This window comes from Cricetulus griseus, chromosome 8 (genome assembly GCF_003668045.3).
Source record: "Cricetulus griseus strain 17A/GY chromosome 8, alternate assembly CriGri-PICRH-1.0, whole genome shotgun sequence".
Taxonomy (NCBI): Eukaryota; Metazoa; Chordata; class Mammalia; order Rodentia; family Cricetidae; genus Cricetulus; species Cricetulus griseus.
The window spans coordinates 8,601,175-8,623,714 of record NC_048601.1 but is presented as its reverse complement, the minus strand read 5'-3'; the positions used below and the strand labels follow the sequence as shown (position 1 = coordinate 8,623,714).

General features: G+C 43.5%; 1 protein-coding gene across 12 annotated transcripts in view; it reads left to right on the top strand.

Annotated features, from left to right (window-relative positions):
* Plekha5 (pleckstrin homology domain containing A5) overlaps positions 1-22,540 on the top strand; it is a 176,523-nt gene that overhangs the window by 104,890 nt on the left and 49,093 nt on the right. For 9 of the 12 annotated variants that reach the window (XM_035448414.1, XM_027429953.2, XM_027429959.2 and 6 more), the window contains 3 exons: positions 5,949-6,049; positions 9,107-9,222; positions 15,105-15,572. In XM_035448414.1, coding sequence (XP_035304305.1) covers positions 5,949-6,049; positions 9,107-9,222; positions 15,105-15,572 — 685 coding nt within the window. Of the gene's footprint in view, positions 1-5,948; positions 6,050-6,655; positions 6,874-7,952; positions 8,002-9,064; positions 9,223-15,104; positions 15,573-22,540 lie in introns of those variants that run through there. The other 3 variants (XM_035448419.1, XM_035448417.1, XM_027429957.2) reach the window with 3 other exon arrangements.

Here is a 22,540-nt window from a genome sequence, read left to right as displayed (position 1 = left end):
CTCAAGGCTGGTGTGACTTTGGTCTACTTCCTGTATTCTGGTTTGTTTCAAGCTTAAGAATCTGCCCTCTGTCACCCTGTCTTTGAATGCAGTACCTAGCAGGTAAAGTTGTTGGTTGGGTGGTTGTTTTTGGAGCTGGCATGTCCCCCTGTGCCTGACTCTCCTGGAAGCAGTGAACCTGCCTCAGCCTCCCAGTCTCTGGGATTATAGACGTGACCATCACTGCCCACTAATGTTAACTTTGTGAGATCTAGCTGAGGGTTTATAGATTGTCCACAGCTGTGATTTTATTCAAGTGAGTGCAGTGTCAGGAATTATTATAATGGATTAGAAAATGAAAAACATGAATTATTGATAGAAATGTGTGTGTATATTTATTTTTTTAAGATTTTATTTACTTATTATGTATACAACATTCTGCTTCCATGTATGTCTGCACACCAGAAGAGGGCACCAGATCTCATAACGGATGGTTGTGAGCCACCATGTGGTTGCTGGGAATTGAACTCAGGACCTCTGGAAGAGCAGTCGGTGCTCTTAACCTCTGAGCCATCTCTCCAGCCCGTGTGTGTATATTTATACATATATGTATTTGGGTTTTGTTTTTTTGAGACAGTCTGGCTTAGTTCATGCTTCCTCAGCCTGAGTGCTGAAAAATCAGTGATCATTTTCTTCCAAAAACATGGAAAAGGTTATATGAAAGATATTCTTACTATTGACACCGAAGAAATGTAGGGATTACTATATAAATACGCCCTTCATTCTCCTTGATGGGCATGCAAGATTTCTTCTGGTTTTTCCCCTTCTTAGGAAATTATCAAGACAAACTCTCATAGTGTTGCCTAGGCTAGCCTCAAACACTTGGGTGCAAACAACCCCTCCACTTGAGCCTCCTGAATAGCTAGCGAGGATGCAGGCAGGCTCACGCTGCCGTTTGCAGAGCATTGATAAAAGTCCAGCAATTGTATTAAGACGTCACCCTTCACATTTGGTGCTTGTGGGCAAAAGAAGGTTGTACCAAGATGGAGCTCTCTGAAGGAGTGTACTCCGATTATAAATGGGGAATTAGAACACTCTCCTTTAAAATCTGACTGCAAGCTATCACTTAAGAATTTGATTTGGGGGCTGGAAAGATAGCTCAGGAATTAAGAGCACTGGCTGTTCTTCCACAAGTTCTGAGTTCAATTCCCAGCAACCCCGTGGTAGCTCACAACCATCTGTAATGAGATCTGACACCCTCTTCTGGCCTGCAGGCATACATGCATACAGAACACTGTATACATAATAAATAAATAAATAAATAAATAAATAAATAAATGGGATAATTAGATTTGTTAGGACTGGAGAGATGGCTCGTTGGTTAACAGGACTGGCTGCTCTTCCAGAGGACATGGGTTTGGTTCCCAGAACCCACATGGTGACTAAAACAGTCTATATATGTCCAGTTGTGGCTTCTGTAGGGGAAAGAGTTTAGATTGCTGGCTTGTCACTAATAATTGTGACTGTTCTTTGCCTATAGCAGTTACACAATATGTGTTGGGTGTGTTGATTGGAGAATGACTGTATCATCCACTGTCACTACACTGGGACCTAGGACCTGTTATGCTTGTCAGTATTTGCTGTATGGAATTTGGAGTGCCAGCATTTTATACATATGTATTTTTGTTGTATTTTTTAAGGTGCACATACTTTTGTGTGTATGAGGGTTTGCCCTCATGTATGAGTGTATACCGCCTGTGGGCCTGGTACCAAGGCAGCCAAAGAGGGTATGAGATCTCCTGGAACTAGAGTTATGGACAGTTGTCAACTGCCATGTGGGAATCAAACCTGGGTCCTCTCCAAGCATAACAAATGCTCTTAACCCCTGAACCGTCTCCCCGGTCCTCTTGTGTCTTCTCATTTGTGTGTTGTCTTTGGTTTTCTCTCCTGACTTTGATTTGATGTTGGATGATCTACCAGATAGCAGAACTACACTGTCTTGCTTTCAACCTCCATTTGTTTGACAGATAGATTTCTACCTTTTGATTGTCCGTCTGTCTGTGAGTGTCTTTGCGAATTAAGTGACTCTTAGAGACAACTGATAGTTGGCCTTATTTGGTCCAGTCATTCGTTTTCTGTCTCCAGTATTAGTAGTATGGGATTTGGTGGTTGACTGTTAGATATGATTCCTTCCTACCTTTTATTTGTTCATCTATTGCTCTCAAGTAATTTATTCTTTTCTTTGTTTTCCTCTGCTTCGTGTTTTTGGCATCTTAGTAGTCAGCCATAGACAAGTTTTCTCTGGCGGTGTGTATCTGGAGCTCTACGTGCTGCCTTTGTTTGGATGTCCATTTCTTTCTCTAGATTTCGGGAGTTCTGGGCTATAGTTTCTCTTTGGTTTTTTGGTTTTGGTTTGTTTTGTTTTCTCCTCCTCTTACCCCATGTCTTCTTTTTTTTTTTTCAGAAGGATTTTCTTATTTAAAATTATATCAAAGAGTTACATCAAAATTATATGCAATTATATCAAAGCAGCATACTGTATAAAAACAGAAAGAACAGTAGAACAGGACTAATGGCCAAGATATAAAACTGAGCAAACATAATGTAGTCGGCTAAGAGGACGGTGTGGACAAATGGATAGTCTGTTCAATAAACAAAACTGAAAAAAGTGGATGTTCACATGCAAAAGAATGAATTGGACCCTTACATCATTTGCCAAAGCCATTTTACAAGGTACAAATTATGTAAACATGAGTCCCACAGCTGTAACACACGGAGGAGCAAATGGAGGGGGAGCTCCTTGACATTGGCCTCTGCACTGACTTTTTGGTATGGGGGAGGGCTACGTTAAACTACAGCTTCTGCAAAACAGGAAGCAACCATCACGTTGAAAACTAGCCACACGCCTGATAAAGTGGTATTAAAATCGGCATCAAAGCCTTGTAACTTAATAGCAGGGATGAGAAATGCGGTGTTTACGCACTCTGTTGAGGACCCTCTCCTGAGTGCGCCCGAGTTTCCTCAATGTTGTGCTCCTGTTCATTGAGTTAGTTTCCGGTGTGGATGTTTGACTGCAGCAGACCTTGTCCTCCATTGCTGTTAGTCCTTTCTCCATAGTGGCCAAGGCTACCGATGAGGCTTCCCACTCTTGCCTCTATCTCTGGCTGGAGATTGAATTTATCCATTTGTCTGCTTGCATGTATCATCTTTGCGGTCATGTGTCGGTTTTACTGACTTTGAAATCATCCCGAATTTATCTGCATCAGCATGTTTTTCGGGTATGGCATTGTGATCTCTTGGAGGAGTGGATGGGCTTGCATTTCTAACTTGGGAGTGTGTCTAGGTTGTGGTTTGCAGATCCTGTAGTTTGGTTATTTCTTTTGATTTTCCTTGTGAATCTGCTCGCTGCACAGCCCATTCTTGAGAGTTAAGTCACCAGGGCCACTGAGAGGAGCTGACTCCCTGCTTCCGTCTGAGGCTTCTGCTCCCTGCTCCCGGCTGGAGACATTTTGGCTTGCTTCTTCTTCCCTGTGATCTTTCTCTAGGGCAGTCTGTTCTGTTTTAGATGACTCTTTTTTAATGGTGTCACATGGAGGCACCTCCTAGTCCTCCATCTAACCCAGAAGTTCCTTTTCTGATTGCATTTTTAAATTTACCTTTTGATTTTTTACAAAAGATGTGTGGCAAGGTTCTATGGTCACCTGCCAGTGATAAAATGCATATTAATCTTCTAAATATAGAGTTACTAGAGTTGTTTATCAGTCACTCCCCAGTAAACTGTGGTTGAGGGGTACTGCTAAATGAGAATTACCAAACCTATCCATTTTCATTTTGTCTCTAGCCAAATGAACATTGGCCCAGCGTCACTTGTGGTCTTGTCTGTCTCTAGTTGGCGCCAGGCTTAATGTATAATTTTCCTCATTGTGTTTCCCACTCTTGGGGAAAAGTTAAGAGCTGTCTCCAGAATTACCCGTGAGCTAGTTGTCTCTATTTTCCTCCTTTTCAGTATAAATTATTGACAATTTGGAGTAGAAAATGATAGCAAGAAAATGTTTACTATTCCAAATTTATTTCTAGAATAAAAATTTCATAATAATTTATAACAAAGGAAAATCAAGTTCTTTGTAATGGCTTTGCTCCTGAGAGGGGCATGGTTTTATTTATTATGGATGAAGGGGGGGGGGGAATAGGCATGCAAAGAGGTCAGAGAACTGGTGGGAATTGCTTCTCTCCATCCACGAATGGGTCCTGGAGCATGAACTCAGCTCACATGATTACATGGCAAGTGCTTTCAGCCACAGAAATGTTTAAAACATACATAGAGCTGTGCCATGTTGGCACAACCTTTAATTCCAGCACTCGGGAGGGAGGCAGTAGTTTGGTGCTGTCAGGAGCAGACATGTCTCACTGTCATGAAAAGCCTTAGTTATTAAATACTTTAAATGCCATGTTCTGTAGATCTTTGAAGAGTTTGAAGACCATCTGTCTATCTAAATATATCTGTTTAACCTTGAAAAAATAAAGTTTTATTATAGATGACTAATCACTAACTTGTATTTTTAAATTACACCTTGCATTTTAAATGAGTTGCATAAGCACAATACCCCACACAAGAGTAGAAACATACATGTAATATAGCAAAAATAACTTTAAATTTATATCAATAAGCTGGGCAGTGGTGGTGCACACCTTTAGTCCCAGCACTCAGGAAACAGGGGCAGGCGGACCTCTGTGAGTTCGAGACCAGCCTGGTGTACAAGAGCGAGTGCCAGGACAGCTTCCAATGCCACAGAGAGACCTTGTCTCGAAAAACCATAAAATAAAAATTTGTATCAATAAACCAAAATCCATACCAGTGTAAAATATTTTGAGATTAATAGTTGGGGTTTTTTTGGATTAAAGTTAATTCAATAATCTACCTTTTTTTAGACTTATTAATTATAAATGATCAACCGATAGCTTGGGCTTGTTTTTTAGTTCTTATAACTTAAATTAACCCATATTTCTTATCTGCCACATGGTTGTCCCCCCCCCCTTTTTTTTAATGGCAAGTTCAAGATAAACAATAGACTATTCTCTCTAATGTTGCCAAGAAGAAATGGACTGGATATTGCAACTAATCCTTACTTGGTAACTGGTTTTGTTGTATATAATTTTACTATGCTGTGGAACAATCTCTGTTCACTGTAAATATATATTACCCTCATTGGTTAATAAGAGAGCTGACTGGCCGATAGCTGGAAGGAAGAGGTTAGGCAGGCAGGCCTTGCAGACAAAAGAACACAGAGAATAAAAGGGGAGGAGCCTGAGGGGTCGGGAGGAAGGTTCACAGATGAGATAAATGAACCTCCGGGAGGGAGCAGCACACAGATGAACAGAAATGGGTTGATCTAAGTTGTAATTGCTGGCTGGAGACAAGTCTCAGCTAGTGGCTAAGCATTTATAATTAATAGTAAGTCTCTGTGGATATTTGGGGAGTGGCTGGAGGGACAGAAACGTCCACCTACACATGAGTTTATCAGCCAGGTGCACGGCTTCATTAGCTTGCCTGGTGGGTCCGTAACAGTGACAATGTGTATCAGGTTTCTCCAACATCCCCGAACAGCAAGTTCTTTGTAGGAGATGAGAGTGTTCAATCCTTTTCCTTTGTATCTGTAGCGCTTATGCGCTTGCTTTGTTGATCTGTTACTCAATCAGTCGGCTTCTCTGTGTGTCTCAGCTACTAGTAAAGGCAAACGTAAAGCTCCATAGCTTTTAAATAGTGCCATTTTTATGGCGTAGTTGAAAATAGTTTTTCATGTCAACATATCTCCTTAACATATGTCAGTGCCTATACCTACACCTAAGTGCCAGTCCAAAGAGGATGGGTAACGACGTGAACAGCTGGAGCAGGGGTGTGCTAGAACACAGGGCCAGTGGTGCAATTCCCAAAGAACAAAAGTCCTAATGGAGCACTTGCTTGTATTTAGATGAGAAGGAGGAGGGGATTCTGGGCAGCATCCTGCTGCCTAGTTTTCAGATAGCCATGCTCACCTCTGAGGACCACATCAACCGCAAGTACGCTTTTAAGGTAAGGAAAGCAGCGTGTTTTATCCTGTGAAACTTTGAAAACCAGATATTGGGGCTGAAGAAGTGGCTCAGCTGTTAAAGGCTAGGCTCACAACAGCAACAGCAAAAAATAAAAACAGATACTGAGCCATGAACTATCGTAAAGAAAGTCTTTCTGTTAGTAACGTTTACATGTAAACTGTGTTGGTGCTGCTGCCTTTCAAGAGAACCTGGATTTAATTTCCAGTACCCATGGAGTGGCCGCAACTCTCTGTAACTCCAGTCCCCAGGGACGCAGCACCTCTTCTGGCACAGACACACATGCAGGTGAAATGTGTATGCACATAAAATACAATTAAAAATAGAAATAAAGTGTGTCGGTTAGTGGCGTTACAGCCATGCGTGCAGGAGAATACTGTCCTTGTAGGAAGAAGCCCATGCTAACACGGCCCAGGCTATGTTCTCACATGCTTCTCTATAAAGCAAGCATGGTGGAGCAAGCCCAGTGCAGGACCATGGCTGGATATCTTATTGATGCGTGCTCTTCAGTTACTGTTTGGATCCTGTCGGGTGGGATATTTGGGAAGAGTGCTGCAGAAGACAACTCTTCAACATGACGTGTTTGCAGATTTGCACGTCAGTGTCAAACACTCCAAGTGCATGATGCTGCCCTCCTGCCTCTGCATGCAAGCAGGCCACCTGGGTCCCCGAGAGACCGTCACTCATCCACGCATCTCCTGCTATTGCTGCTTATGAGAGTACGCTTTAATGCTAATTTGGTGGCAAATTTCTATTTTTAAAAAGATGTTCTGTATTCTTTGCTTTGGGGTTTTGGCTAAAATAAATCTCAGAAGTGACCTGGCTTGGGTTTGGGATTTGTTTTGCTTTTTCCTTCCTGGAAAATTATATATATATATATATATATATATATATATATATATATATATATATATATATATATATTCATGATGGATTTTAATGTAGAAAATTTGTACAGGGGCTGGAGAGATGGCTCAGAGGTTAGGAGCACTGGCTGCTCTTCCAGAGGACCTCGGTTTAATTCCCAGTAACCACATGGTGACTCACACCATCTGTTAAGAGATCTGGTGCCCTCTTCTGGCCTGCAGGGATACATGCAGGCAAAACACTATACACAATAAATAAATCTTTAAAAAAAAAAAAAGAGTAAAGGTACAAATAAGGACAAAATACACTATTTAACAATGAAATGTTACAAAATACATGTAGCATTAAACATTCATTTTAAAGAATACTCAGGGCTGCACTGGTGTGTAACTTTTCCTAGTTAATATATTGCATTGTTATTATTAACTGTGAAGCTAAATGGGGAGGAAGGCTGGAGCAGGGTGAGCAGTGGGTTAGAGCAAGGCCTGAGTGTGAGGAGTAGCTTCAAGTGTGTTTATTGAAACTTTTCTCTTTGGGGGACATTTCATCTGTCCCCTTAGATTCTTAAAAAAAAAAAATACTGCAATATGAAAAGAAAAAGCGGGCTAGAGAGATATCTCAACCGTTAAATTCTAGCCTCACAACCATAAAGAAAAAGCATTCAGCAGTTAGGAGCACAGAGGATGCAGGTTCAGTTCCCAGCACCCTCCTGGCAGATCACAAGGCCTATAGCTTCAGTTCAGGGGATCCAGCACCCTCTTCTGGCCTCTGAGGAGGCTGTATGCTTGTAATGTACAGATGTACACACAGGCAAAACACCGACACATAACAAAATTAAAAGATAGTACTAATAACATAGTAGTAAAAAAGTAATAAAAGTTAGTTAAAATAGCACAAAAGTAGCCACAGGGGTCAGGTATGGTTTATAACTATTAGTTTGATTTTGGTTTTCTATGCCTTTAACAATAGTAATTACTCTTTTTAACTTCTCTTTTGTGATGTTTCTCCTAAATTTTGAGCTGCTGTATGACTTCGTTTGTTGATTTTGAGTCTCCTCTTATTGGCATGGTAAGTAGCAATTTCTGAATCTAAGCATGGTGGGGAGGCTATGTGAGAGTTTTTGCCTCTGTTGTCTCGGGGAGGGAACAGGATACCTCCAGCCCAGTTCCTTCCACTCCCAAGAGTCCAGCGACTGCTAATCATTCTGACGCCAGAGCTCACGGTCAGCTCTGACCTCACCATGGAGATGTGTTAGTCATGACATTGCAGTGAGCACTGCTTGTGGACTGTTTGTGTGCTGTATGTTTCCTGTAGATGTTAAGCCATGTGAGTTTTAAAAGGAAGTTGAGACTGTTTCCTCTTTCCCGGAGCCAGCCTTCTCCTCCCACAGCCTCTCTTGTGTGTCTTGTGTGTCTTTGCTGTGACAATGCAGTGCTGTGCCACAGTAGGAGTCTCACCAGTGTCTTTATGTTGTTTTCCTCTTGATGTTCTAATAAAAAGAACACCATAGAAGAAAACCCCACCAGTGGTCATTTGCAACCTCTCAAGCTGCAGGTGTTTGCATTTCAACTTGGAAACCTGAAAAGAAAATCTAGAAGGAAATGCCATTGGAATCGTTTGTGCATAAGTGTCCATATGCCATTTCTAAATGATGTAGACAGCATCGCTTTTAAAGAGTAAAGACATTGCCGACAAGCAGCAAGATTGCTCGCTGCTCACTCTAAGGCATACACCACCTTTGAGTTGTTTCATTTTGGCTTTTTTTTTGAGACTGGGTCTCTACTCTGGATCATGCTGTCCTAGAACTCACCATGTAGTCCGGGCTGGCCTCAGAGTCATATCTCAGCCTCCCAAGCGCCATGCCTGGCTAGAAATATTATCCTTGAATGGGAGAATGTTGGCTGCACCAAATTAAAATGGTTAGAGTTGAGTGAGTGGGACAGACCCCACAGGTGTATTTTGAACATCCTTCCTAGCGCACATGTTTTTGTAGCTTTGAAGTATATGCAATTGAAGAAGCATTAGAAGGATAATTAGCGTTGTAGCTTCTGGGGTCATGTCTGCATCTACTTTCTTTGAAACTTCACAGTAATGAAAGATAAGGAGCCACGTTTTCCCTTTTCTTTTTCAGAATTGCATATCATGATAAAGTGATGGTGTCGTTTTCGCTCAGGCAGCCCACCCAAACATGCGGACCTATTACTTCTGCACCGACACAGGGAAGGAGATGGAGCTGTGGATGAAAGCCATGCTAGATGCTGCCCTGGTGCAGACAGAGCCTGTGAAAAGGTACAGCCCTGCAGGGCAGCTGCCGTGACCCCGCCTTCCGCTTACTCCCGCCTTGCAGATGCCATTGTCATTGTAGTGCATGGTTCTCTCTCTCTCTCTCTCTCTCTCTCTCTCTCTCTCTCTCTCTCTCTCTCTCTCTCTCTGCCCCATTGTCACCTGTCAGTGTCCCAGGAGGCGACTCTAGAATCCTAACATTCAAACTCAGTGTTCTTTCTTCTTACAGAATTACCTTTAACTTCCGGTGAGTACATCTTTTTATTACCTCAAAGCTATGCAGATTTGTGTCTTTCATGGGAGATTTTTTTTTTTATTCTTAAGAGCCTAAATTGTAGAATGTAATTTCATTGTGTTTTCATATTTTTAGTATTTGGGAAGTAAATAAATAACAGTAAGAAATTCTAGTGAGTTTTATTTTGTTCTTATTTTCTGGCTAATTCTGGTTATTTTGTTATTAATAACTCCAGAAAATAGTTCATAGAACATTTAAGTTTTTTCTAAATATATCTACTGCTTGATGAGTTGTGCCTTTCCTTTAAAAGTGTGGTGCTCAGATTTCTTGCTAAAGTTGATCCTAGAGTTGTTTATTTTCTTCCCTGCTTGAAGATAACGGGCCATGTTAACATTCCTCATTATACTGAGAACCATCTGCCAGACAGGGTGGCTTTTTTTTTTGCACATGTATGTATGCATGCATGCGCTACAGTGTCCGTGTGAAGGCAAGGGGGCAGCTTTCCGGAGTCAGCGCTCTTCCTTTCAGTACACGGTTCCCAGTGGTCACGCTCCGCACCTCTGGCCCATGGCGCACACTTACAGAGTCTCAAGCCCAAAGCCAGCCTGGGCTGCATCACAAAAACCTGCCTCAAAAAGAAGCAGACCTAGTCAAAGAAAATATGTTTCTCAGATGCAAAAACAGAGGTTAAATGAATATGCTTTTTTTTTTCCTGAAGACAAGATTTCTCTGTGTAGCCCTAGCTGTTTGGGAACTTGATCTGTACACCAGACTGGCCTCGAACTCATAGATCCACCTGCCTCTGCCTCCCAGTTGCTGGGGAATACACTTTTTACAAATTCCTGTAATTCGAAGGTTTGTAATGTAATTAAATTTAGCTTCTGGCCAATGATAATTAAGTTCACATCAGTATGAGAAAACTGCTTTGCGCACATTTAAAGGCGTGTGTGTCTGCCAGTTAGAGGTCAAGCCATGTCGTCATGCATACAATTTCATTGCACATTTATTGGCTTTTTGGCATGTTGTCTGAAAGACTGAATTGAGGCTTTATACGATATCTGTACTGGGGGGGGGGGGCAGCAGGGTATCTCTGTAACCCTAGAACCAAGCTGGCTTCAAACTCAAAAAGATTCACCTGCCTCCAGCTCCCAAGTGCTGGCATAAAAAGCTTCTGCGTTTAAAACGCAAAATGCTCATCCAGGCACCCAAGCATGGAAATAGAACAGGTTTTAGGTTTGCTGCTAGTGGTGGCTGTGCTGAAGGTCAGACCCAGGGCCTTCTGTGCTAGGCAAGTGCTGTACTGCTGCCGACCACAGAATTACACCGTGAGAGCTCATCGCATACTTCCCGGGTCAGTCCATCAGAGATGCATATCTCAACCTCCCCTGCAAGACCAGAAGGAATCTTGCCTTCTGAATGTGCCAGCTGTCCCCACTGCAGAGTTCTTGTGTGAAGAGTTCTTCCTTCAGCACTACAGTATGTTCATTGTTTACTGGGCACATAGTCTGTGCGTGGCCTGGAAGATGACTTTTCATTTAGCTATATAATTTTGATCTGTAGAATATTTAGTGGGACATGCTTCATAACTTTGCCCCACAAAGACTGTGGACTCTTAACAGCCTGCCTTGTTCTCTTGCTCAGAGTAATACACACAGTTAGCTCACTATCACCTCAGTGCAAGTTCAAACTAGACTAAAGGCTTTTTGTAAAAAGAAAAGTTTACAACTTGCACAAGGTCAGAGTCTCATGTCCACCAAGGTTACTAAGAAAAGCATGCTAATTCTTCACTTGCCAGTCTGCTAACAGCAGATGTGTGACTTGAAGTTATCAATGGGCACTGTGCCCTTCTGTGGCCTGGGACCCTTGTGTTGTCATGGTAAACGACTCGGCTCCTTATCACTTCCTTTAGGAATGTGCTTTTGACCAATGAGAGAAACTTCTTCATCACTTCAAAGCTCCTGAAGAAGAAGAGATTTTAGAATAGAGGAGGGATCTAGAAGAAGAAGCATGGAGAAGTTAGAAGTAGGGCAGGATTATAGGGGACAGTAAGTCACACCTGCTAGAAGTTGGCTACAGGTGTGCCTGACCACGCGTCAGGATGATGCGTGATAGGGTTTTAAGGGGCTGCAAGTCACATGGGAGCCCCTTCTCTCTGGCCTGCCTGCCTTGCTGCCCCTGGCATGCTCTGGCTTGCGTTTGGCTGGTGTTCTTCTAATAAAGGATATCTTTATCCCAAGCTCCTTTTATTTCTTAATAGAGTAGAAAGAGAACGATAAAGAGCACAGGAGATAAAGAGTGTGACCCTAAGATGCTGTGTGAAGTTACTATAGAAATATTTTACCCCCTCTTTCACTCCTGAGCAGCATTTCACCTTTGGAACCGGGGTAGGGGCTGGAGAAGGTCTCGTATCCCTAACACTGTTCTATAGCTATAGCCCTAGTCCTTGGGATACCTGTTGTCAGCACTTGGATGGTGGAGGCAAGATGGTCAAGCGTTCAAGGCCGGGACCAGTGAGTGAGTGTTGAGAGTGGGTTAAAATGTTTGTTTCAAAAGCCTGGTGGCCTGAGTTCATTCTTCAGGACCCATGGAACAGGAAATGACTCTACAGTATTTCCTCTGCCCTCTATATGCACACTGTGGCATGTATTTCACACACATACATATGCACAAACACATACATATGCACAAACACACACACACACACACACACACACACACACACACACACACACAGGTAAATAATAATGAGCCTGTCAGTGGTGGAACACACCTTTAATCCCAGCACTTGGGAGGCAGAGGCAGAGGTAGGTACATCTGTGAGTTTGAGACCAGCCTGCCTACAGAGTGAGTTCCAGAACAGCCAGGGCTACACAGAGAAACCCTTCTCAAAAAACCAAAATGATGATGATGATGATGATGATGATGATGATGATAGAGAGAATGAGAAGTTACCTGTGCCCACATACATCACACACACCCACATACCATACTAAATTGAGAGAGAGAAAAACAGAGAATGGAGTTTAATCTGGTTTCTCTCTCACCTTGAACTTTTAAAACATGAGTTGAAAATCTATGCAAATTTATCTCTAAGTAAAGCTTCTAGGAAATTTTTAAATACAGAAGTGAATATAGAAATTAAGAGTATTTTATTTTCAAGTAGTTCCTAAACTACTTTATACTTTTTACAGTTTCAAAATATTTCCATTTTCTTACATTGAATTTACAATTCTAACATGTGGAGCCAAGCATGTGGCGCACCCCTGTAATCCCAGAACCTGGGAGAGGAGTCTCCCTCTGTGAGAGACCTCAGGCTGTAAAGTGTCTGCAAGGAGGAAGTTGCAGTTGCTGGGTTTGCACATACCTGTCAGTCACTCATAAACACTCCTCCTTGCACGCACTGTCAACATTCACATTTGACCAGGCCTTTGTCACTGGCATGGCCCACACGTGCCAGACAGAATACACTCACTCACTCCCTACAATCCAGCATTTAAAGCTCATTTCTGCTAAATCCATAATAGGGTTTCTACAATATGTATGGATAGTTGATGACAGTTTTTAAAATATAAGTCTAATATATTTTCTCTGAATAATTTTTGTCTCTTGGCATATTATTTCCTTTTTGTATATTCTCATCGTGTTTCAACTTTCTGAAAATGTGGGTATTTTGCCTGCATGTATGTCTGTGTACTATAAATGTGCTGTTGCTCACAGAGGCCAGTAGAGGGCATCAGACCCCCCTGGAACTAGAATTACACAGACAGTTGTGAGCTTCCATGTGGGTGCTGGGAATTGAACCTGAGATCTTTGCTAGAGTCACAGGTGCTCTTGACGACTGAACCGTCTCTTTCCAGGCCCCCCCTTGGTGTTTTTACTCTGTGTGTGTGTGTGTGTGTGTGTGTGTGTGTGTGTGTGTGTGTGTGTATTCAGTCTATGGCACCCCAGCTCTTTCACCAAACTATACCTACAACCCTATATTTTTTGTCAGTTGGCATACAGTAATTATACATATTACTATAGTAAAGCAATTATGCATGGGACATTTCACATGTATATACTGTGTAGTGATGAGATTGGGGTAATTAGCATAGCTGTCATCTCAGACCTTGATGGTTTCTTTTTGCTGGGGCATTAAAAATCTGTACTAGTTATTTTGAAAAATCATTATCAGTCATAGTTGCCTTACAGTGCTATTAAGGTACAGCAATGTCTCCTCCTATTCAGCTGTGCCAATTATCTATCTATCTATCTATCTCTCTATCTCTCTATCTCTCTATCTATATCTATCTCTCTATCTCTGCCCACTCCTCCCTGCCCCTCCCTGGCAACCACTGGTATCCCTCCAGCAACCACTTTTCTGTATTTTGGAGGTCAATATTTCTAGGTAATATGTGTAAATGTGAGAGGGTATGATACTTATCTTTCTGGATCAGGTTTATTTCACCAACATAATGGTTTCTGAGATATTCATATGGCTGCGTGCGTGCGTGCGTGTGTCTGTCTGTGTGTGTCTCTGTGTGTGTGGTGTGTGTCTGTGTGTGTCTGTGTGTGTCTTTTGGATCTCACAGCGGCACCACGGTGTGCAGGTGCAGGAGGCAGGAGAGTTCTGTGAGTCCCTGCTGTAGGAGGTGAGGTTGGCAACTTCCTGCAGGTTCAGACACTTAGCTGGGTTTATCAAAGCCTTCATATGATTGGCTCGGGAAGACAACTTCTCATCAGAAGGAGCTGTAGCAACTGAGTGGGAAACTCGGGTGGCCTAGACACATGGTTGACAGACCTGTCTTCTCTTTCGTAAGGGCCGTGCCAGCCATCTTTTGTTCCCATAACAGTCTTCTGGCATTGCTCAAATTCTCTGTTTACCAGAGAGGAAACTGAGGCAGTGTAAGCTTCTGTACCTTGCCCAAAGAAACGGCTAGTAAAAAATAAAGACACCAGTAAAATGAAGCCGGGCATGCTGGTACACACCTTCAATCCCAGGCAGAAGCAGACAGATCTCTGTGCATTCCACCCAGCCAGCCCTACATTTGTGACACTCTATCTTGGGGGCGGGGGGCGAAAGGTTGCCCACGCAAATATCTTGGCTCTGGTAGCTCGTAAACCTTTCTGTGACCAAATCTGTAATGTTAGCAGCCACAGCACTTGAGAGGATCACTTTAAATTTGAGGCTACCCTGGACTACCCAGTGACATCTCTCCAGAATAGAGCCACACACAGGTCTTCCTGAATATAGTTCAGCTTTTTGGTGGCATCAGATTGTAATTTCCTGTTGCAACGGCTTCCACAGCCAGACTCATGGTTGTCTCCTGATGAGCTGCTCTTCGTGACTGAAAGCCTCATTGTTACTTCAGCTGACTGGCTGCTTTAAATGGCAGGTGGTTTGACCGTTAATGGTGAGAAATAGCATTGCTGTGTTTCCAGATTTTGGCAGGCAGAGGCACATGGCGATTGTCTCAGTGGGTTTTGCCTGACCTCGTTCTCTTGCATTCTAGAGTTATATATACTGCATGATAATGCCACAGCTCTGAGGTCCTGTGCCAGCTGATGCTCCCTGACTCTGTTTGTTCTGTGAAGGTTGTTTTCCTAGATTGTGACTAAGGTGTGACATACGCCTGTTCCATCTGTTCACTCTTATTTTCTCCTCTGCTTTCAGAGTGGACAAGATCACAGCTGAAGGTGCCTCAACTAAGGAAACCAATAACATTCCCAACCACCGAGTTCTCATTAAACCAGAGCTCCAAAACAATCAGAAAAATAAGGAAATAAGCAAAATTGAGGAAAAAAGGGCCTTAGAAGCTGAAAAATACGGGTTTCAGAAGGACGGCCAAGAGCGACCACTAACAAAAATTAACAGTGTAAAGTTGAACTCTGTACCATCAGAATATGAAGGTGGCCCAGCCTGCCCACCTCCGAATGTGCTCTACAGACCCGTCAATGTGAATAGTTCAGACGGAAAAACAGGGAACGTCAGCTTGGCAGATGCCCGGGGTGGCAGTCACCCACGTGCAGGGCCCCTCGCCACAGAGGCCGATCGCGTCATTCAGAGAACGAATTCAATGCAGCAGTTGGAGCAGTGGATTAAAGTCCAGAAAGGACGGGGCCTTGAGGAAGAGCCCAGAGGGTAAGTAAGTGCCTTAGCATGACAGCCCAGTTTCTTTGATGCTGTGGTGGTGCAGGTTGGCTTCAGTTTCTGTACTGGTGTGAAGTTATGTTTGTTTCCCGCTTTGATTACTATGTCATGCTCACAATGCTCAGATATATTTTCTGTCTCATGTTTCCATGGATAGATAGCCTTGCTTTGGGGAAGAGCCAGCCTTCCTGGCCCAGGACAAAGGACAGGCTGAAGTTTTGAGGGGAGAGATAAGAGAAGATACCTTCTCTAAGAAGGATCCTTCTCCCTTCACCCCTGTTTCTCCTCTCCTCTGTGTTCTGAACTGTGAGGAACCAGTGGGAATTTGTCTCCAGCCCTGATCTGTCTTCCATTAGCAGCTTCTACAGCCTCGTAGACTGAAAGATCGATCTCCTTAAACAAGAAACCTAGTGCCAAAGTGTGGTAGCACACACCCATAACCCAGTATTTAGGAACAGAGACAGGGGGATCAGGAGTTCAAGGCCAGCCAGAGCTACACAGGTGAAACCTTGTCTCAAAACAAAACCAAGAAATTGCTGTGGGACCAAGATTGTGGGTCAGTGTGCCTCACCTGCCTTAGCTTGAGTTCTCAGCACAACAAAAAGGAAGGGAAGAAATATCTATAATCATTCTATTGTAACCTAGTGGTTTGAAGAAAGTTCACATGTGACATGAGAGGGGAGAGATCTGGCCCCGTGCTTGTGAGCCTGCATCTCTAGAGAGCAGTCTAAACTTGAGCATGGTTCAGAGATCACCAGTGTACGTAAAAGTTACAGGTGTGAACGTGGAGAAAAGGAAGGTTCTAAGGCACTCTGTTAGTGCCAGGTGTGATGGCACATGCCTCCAATCCTAGCACTCAGGTGGCTAAGTCTGAAGACTAGTTCAGGGCCTGCTGCACAGTGTGACCCTGTCTTAATTTTAATAAAAAGAGAGAGGGGACCTAAGAGAGCAAACATTCAAGAAACAAGCAATGGCAGGGCACAGTCTCACTAATGATCCAGGCTGGCTGGCCTGGACATGGTATGTAGACTCCAATCTGTCTCCGCCTCACAGGTGCTGGAATTAAAGTACACCACCACATCCAGGAATCACAAAATACGTTACACACAAAATATAATACGTGTGTGAATGTTTTTGCTGGCATGCATGTGTGTACATTGTGTACATGCCTGGTGCCTGCAGAGGTGTGTACATGCCTGGTGCCTGCAGAGGTGTGTGCATGCCTGGTGCCTGCTGAGCTGTGTGCATGCCTGGTGCCTGCAGAGCTGTGTGCATGCCTGGTGCCTGCAGAGCTGTGTGCATGCCTGGTGCCTGCAGAGGTGTGTGCATGCCTGGTGCCTGCAGAGGTGTGTGCATGCCTGGTGCCTGCAGAGGTGTGTGCATGCCTGGTGCCTGCAGAGGTGTGTGCATGCCTGGTGCCTGCTGAGGTGTGTGCATGCCTAGTTCCTGTGGAGACGAAGAGAATCTCGTGAGATCCCCTATAAGCAGTCATTTAGGTGCTGGGAACTGAAGCCTGGTCCTCTGCAAGGGCAACCAATGCTCTTGAGCACTGAGCCTCTCCCCAGCCCTCAAAACACAAAGTTTAAGCCAAGTGTGGAGTGTACCTGCAAAGCCTGAGTAAACTGGGCTTGTTAACTTTACCAAGGCTGCAAACACACACACACCCTAGGAGGTGTTGCTCAACCTTGTCTTCCTTGTCCTCGTGCTCATTTTTTAGACTTTCACAAGAGAGAGTAGTGAAGAATACTGACGTCAAATCTGTAAGTTGTAGAGTCTGCTGTACAACACAGTGATTGAGTTGTAACAGTGAATTATGTGGTTGAAAATTGGTAAGACAGATTGGTTTGTTCATTTTTGAAACAGGGTATTACTATGTGCCTCTGGCTGGCCTGGCTAGGACCTTACAGATATCCCCTGCTTCTGCTTCTCCATTGCTGAGAGTAAAGGTTGCAGCTCTGTACCTACCCTGCAAGACCCTGTCAGAATTGCAAGTTACATGCAGTAATACACACAGTTTGATTTAGCATTTCCGTGGCGTGTATTTGTTTTATGTATATTTGTACACTGTCTGATTATTGCCTTTTTTTTTTCAAAAAAGTATGGCTTAAATGTTCAAATTTACCAGATATCAGAGAATTACACATTAGAGAAACAGTGAGATAAGACTTTTCACTTCCATATCGGCCACAGTCATATGTAAGCAAATTACTTAATGCGTGGATGAGAAAATACAAGTTAACTTTTGGATGGAATTACAAAGACAAACCATCATACATTGTCAGTAGGAAAACAAATATGTAAAATTTGATTAGACACAAAAACAGGAAGTGGTTCTGAGGGTGAAAGTGTCCAGAGGTACTACAGATCACATTCAGGAAATAATTTAGGCTGGAGGTTTGCCAAGTCGCTTCCTCTCAGTTTAAATCTCACTTCAAAGAAAAATCTTTGCCTCAAATAAAGCATTTCTTCCTTGAGCTTGAAAGTGTAGAGAGGGTAGTGGTTACCCGGAACTTATGTTTTCATCTGTGAAGTATCGGTGAGTATTTGAGGCCCCTGGGAGAGGGATTTGCAGCCCTTCCTTCTGAAGGCTGACAAGGGCTTTCTTTGAATTCTTGTCTTTAGCTTCCCCTGAGTGCTTGTAGTGTAACATTCTTTGCAAATGGCTCAAGGCCACTTTAAACCTTTGAAAAGTATCATTTATGTTCCTAAATAAATCTTGTCCCCAAAAAACACTTGCAAACTTTTATTGGTGAAAGGAAATATCGTAAAACTGGGTTTTGTTTGTTTGTTTGTTTGTGTTTCCTTTATGAGAGTCTTTGTTTAATAATTACTGAGACCCTGGTAGCAAACAGGGGAAGTTTCATGTCTAGTGGGATGGTAGGTCCCGCCACTCCCGCCTCCCTGCCCCGAGCTGCCTCTGAACAGAGCTGCAAAGTGTCTTTGTGCCTAGCAGAGCTGGTCATTGTCCCCTGGCAGGTCACAGGCAGCTGCTGCTGAATGGCTCACAGTGCTGGCCCCGTAAGCTGGTCATTGTCCCCCAGGGCGGGTCACAGTGCCTGCCCCTTAAGCTTTTACTTCAGAGTTAATCACACACTGCTTCATTTGAATTTCTTTGGAACAAAATCACTGGAGTAAATTGTACTTCTGAAAATCAGGTTTCCTAATGCTAGACAGTGTATAGACAAAGGTGAATTTATTTGTTAATAACTTGTTTTTCTATTGAAAGCAGCCCCCCATCCCAAGTTTCAAAGATGGCAGAAGAGCATTTTAAACTTTGTGGCCATTAGCCAAGGTGATGGGAAAGACAGCTGTCGGTAGCACATGAGGACTGGGCAGTAGAGTAAATACCACAGCTCTCAGGACAGTGACTGTGCAGAGCTCTGACGTTGCTGCTCCGCAGCTGTAATCTGTGCTCTTTGTGAGGAGGGCCTTTTTGGCGTGTTGTAGTAGATGCGCTTCCGTGTTGGCCTGCTGTGTCAAGTTACTGCTAATTCGTCTTTAGTGTTTCTTAAATGCATTGCTTTCTTCAGTTTCTGAAGCCAGGTGTGGTGGGTGAGTTGCTTCAGGGTTAGTCTCTCAGCCGGAACCCACCTGAGGATGATGGCTGGAGTGGAAATCAGCTTCCCTGGCTGCCATACTTCCTGAATGCATGACTGACTGTGGGACTAACTGCTTTTCTTCCCTAATTTCTGCCTTTTGTGTTAACAGAAGCTGGGGGAAGGGGGACCAGGTACACCACAAGGGAAAGGCCCAAATAACTGAGCTCTGTTCTGGTCACATAGGCCGCTTTCCTCTCCCTCCGCGCCCAGAGCTGCCTGGTGTTTGCTCTAAGTGCAGTGGTTGAGGGGTGCATTTCCTTCAATTTTGCAGCTTTTGAGAGGAGAGTGAAAAATGTGAAAGAAGAAGAAAAGTGAGGAAGGAAGAGAGATTCAGGAGAGATGACAGAAGGGATCAGAAGTGTTTTAAATATCAGTGAGGAATGTAACTTTAGTGCCCCAGACAGCTTCATGGTCAAATCTCTTGTAGGCAAGAAAGCAGAGTCACTAAAGGGTTCAGGTTGTTAGGAGTAAAGCAGTGCAGGCTGGGACCGCAGGTAGCTGGTCCCCGGTCCAGTGATGACCGAGGCCCCAGGGCAGTGACGGACTGTAGACGTGGGGGGTAAGAAAATAATGTAAAGAGACACAGAGAGAGAGAACGAACAGAAGAGAAATGGGGGGCAGGAGGAGACAGGAAAAGTCCCCTCTGCTCCTTCACGGGAACGGGAGGGGGATGGGGGACCTTTCTTCTAAAGAGCCTGGGTAAATACACTTGCCATGGGTGCGCAGTGGATGAGAGGCTGGATGAGAGGCGGGGCCACGTTTGCCGGGCTTACAGCACCTGTGGCTGCTGGGTGACGAGCACATGAAGGCCCCTGCCTTCTGCAGTTGTGTGCTTCCTAAGCTTTCTACCTTCTTTATTTTTAGTTTTTTTTTTTAATTTTTGTTTGCGGGTGTATTGTGGGTGCGGGGGGGGGGGGGTTGCCAAAGATCAGTTGTTAGTCACCTAATATGGATGCCAAAATAGCAGCAAAACCTCAACGGCTGAGCTATCTCTCCAGCCCCGATGTCTCTAGTTTCAGTTAATTCATTATGACAGATGAATAGTTTGAATATTTTTTCATATATGACATACATGTCTTTAGCAGATTTTTTTAAAAGAAGGGATTTTTTTCATTTAAATATAAATGTCTGGAAATTGCTGGTATAATGAGTACTAGAGGTAGGCTGCCCACGTATTCATTCACGAACACTTTTCTGTGGTGCTAGACATTAAAAGGGTATGGATATGATAACCTGACTGGCCTGGAACTCACTGTGCAGACCACACTGGCCTTGCGCTCACAGAGACCCAACCGCCTCTATGCCCCAAATACTGGGATCACACGGGTATGTGCCTTCCCTCCCAGGTGTCCCTAATCTGCCTGTCCCACCCACGTTGCAGCCACACGGAGAAGGTATAGTCTACTTACTGAGAGTTTGTCATTGGATAACAGTGATATAACTTTATACACCAAAAGTGACTGACGGAGTGTGCCTCATAGCCCAGTAATCACCCAGTCCGTTACTGTAGGTCACAGTAAAATCTGTTTGGGGGACTGTGTGTTTTGTTTTTGTTGTTGAGATAAGATCTCATTGCAACCCAAGCTTCCTTAGACCTACCGCATTCCTCCAGAGTTCAGAGACTTGCCGTCACACATGCTAAGTAGTATTTGTGCATTGCTGTCAGTAAAGGGTCTGTGTCAGAGATCTCTGCAAGAGCCAGAGAGGTAGCTCAGCAGTTAAAAGTACTTGCTGATTTTCCAGAAGATCTGGGTTCAGTTCCCAGCGCCCATATTGGGTGGATCCCAACTGCCTGTACTCCAAGGAGTCTGACACTCTTCTGACTTCCATGTGCTCAGCTCACACATAGTGTGTTCTCTCTTTCTCTCTCTCTCTCTCATACACACACACAATAAATTTTTAAAATACACCTTCACCATTGGCTTCCAGTTTATCAGGCAAGGATTCAGATGATTAAAAGTAAAGTAGGGGGCCTGGCGCACGCCTTTAATCCCAGCACTTGGGAGGCAGAGGTGGGCGGATCTCTGTGAGTTCGAGGCCAGCCTGGTCTCCAGAGCTAGTGACAGGATAGGCTCCAAAGCTACACAGAGAAACCCTGTCTCGAAAAACCAAAAAAAAAAAATCAAGTAGGAGCTGGAGGGGTGGCCCAGCAATTAAGAGCATTGACTGTTCTTCCAGAGGACCTGGTTCTGTTCCCAGACCCACTCGGTGGCTCCCAGCCATCTGTACCTGCAGTTCCAGGGGTCCTGTGCCCTCTCTGTCTTTCATCTTCACTAGACACAAAAATGATGAACATACACATGCAGGCAAGCACACTCATACATATAAAATAAAATAATTATAAATACATGAGATATTTTAAGAGTAAAGTAGCGTCTGCCTCAGTCTTCACCCCCAAACATTTAACAGCCAGGAGAAGGCAGCAATAGTAGATGCAGTTGTGCCCCAAACACCCCGCTGTGCTCTGTGGGAACGTCCGGCCCTTGGAAGACGGGCGGAGACCCATTCTCGGAGCCCTCCTTCCCATTCCTGTTTCATTGAATTAGAGTAAAACGCACCACAGAACAGTCACATAAGATGAATACTTGAAATTTAGTCTGTCTTACTCTGTTTTGTTTGGTTGCTTTGGGTGTGCACTTTGGGGGCTTTTTGTTGTTTTTGTTTTTTGTTTGTTTTAAGGCAGGGCCTTACTGTCTAACTAGTTGCACAGACAAAGGGAAAGACTTGAGGTTAATTCTTGAATATTTCCTTTTTAAGTTTTATTTATTTATATCTTGGCAGTTGGGTTTTGTTTTGGAGATGGTTTGCAGAACAGGTTGTTTTTTGGTTTTAGGTTTTTCAGGTTTCTGTTTGTTTAAGACAGTCTCACTGTATAGACCAGAACTTATGGAGATCCCCCTGTCTCTACCCATCAAACTGTGGATTTAAAGGCTTGAATTTTCTTATTTTCAACTGAAGTGGGGTAAATAGTTCTTTTGCATCAAACCAAATACATTTTGTGGAACTAAGTCACACACAGTTGCCACAGACTGTCCATGGCCTACATTACAGATAAAATGCCATTTGTAAGCCCTGGCTTTTTAATGAATTACATGTCCTATAACATTTTAGCCACTGGTTCTCCTTCCCTCCCTTTTCTTCCTTCTCTTTGTCATGTACTTTATGAGGTTCAAATCCAGGACTTTGCACATTCGGAACAAGTAGTCTGCCACTAAACTATGTCCTTTTAAAAAAGCCTGAAACGTATTTACTTATCAGAGCAACCAGAAATACAGTGTTGCCTATTAAAGCTGCAAAAACAGCTCTCTCTCTACAGATTTTACTACATCTTTTTTCATTTTTGCAACTTCTTTTTAATTT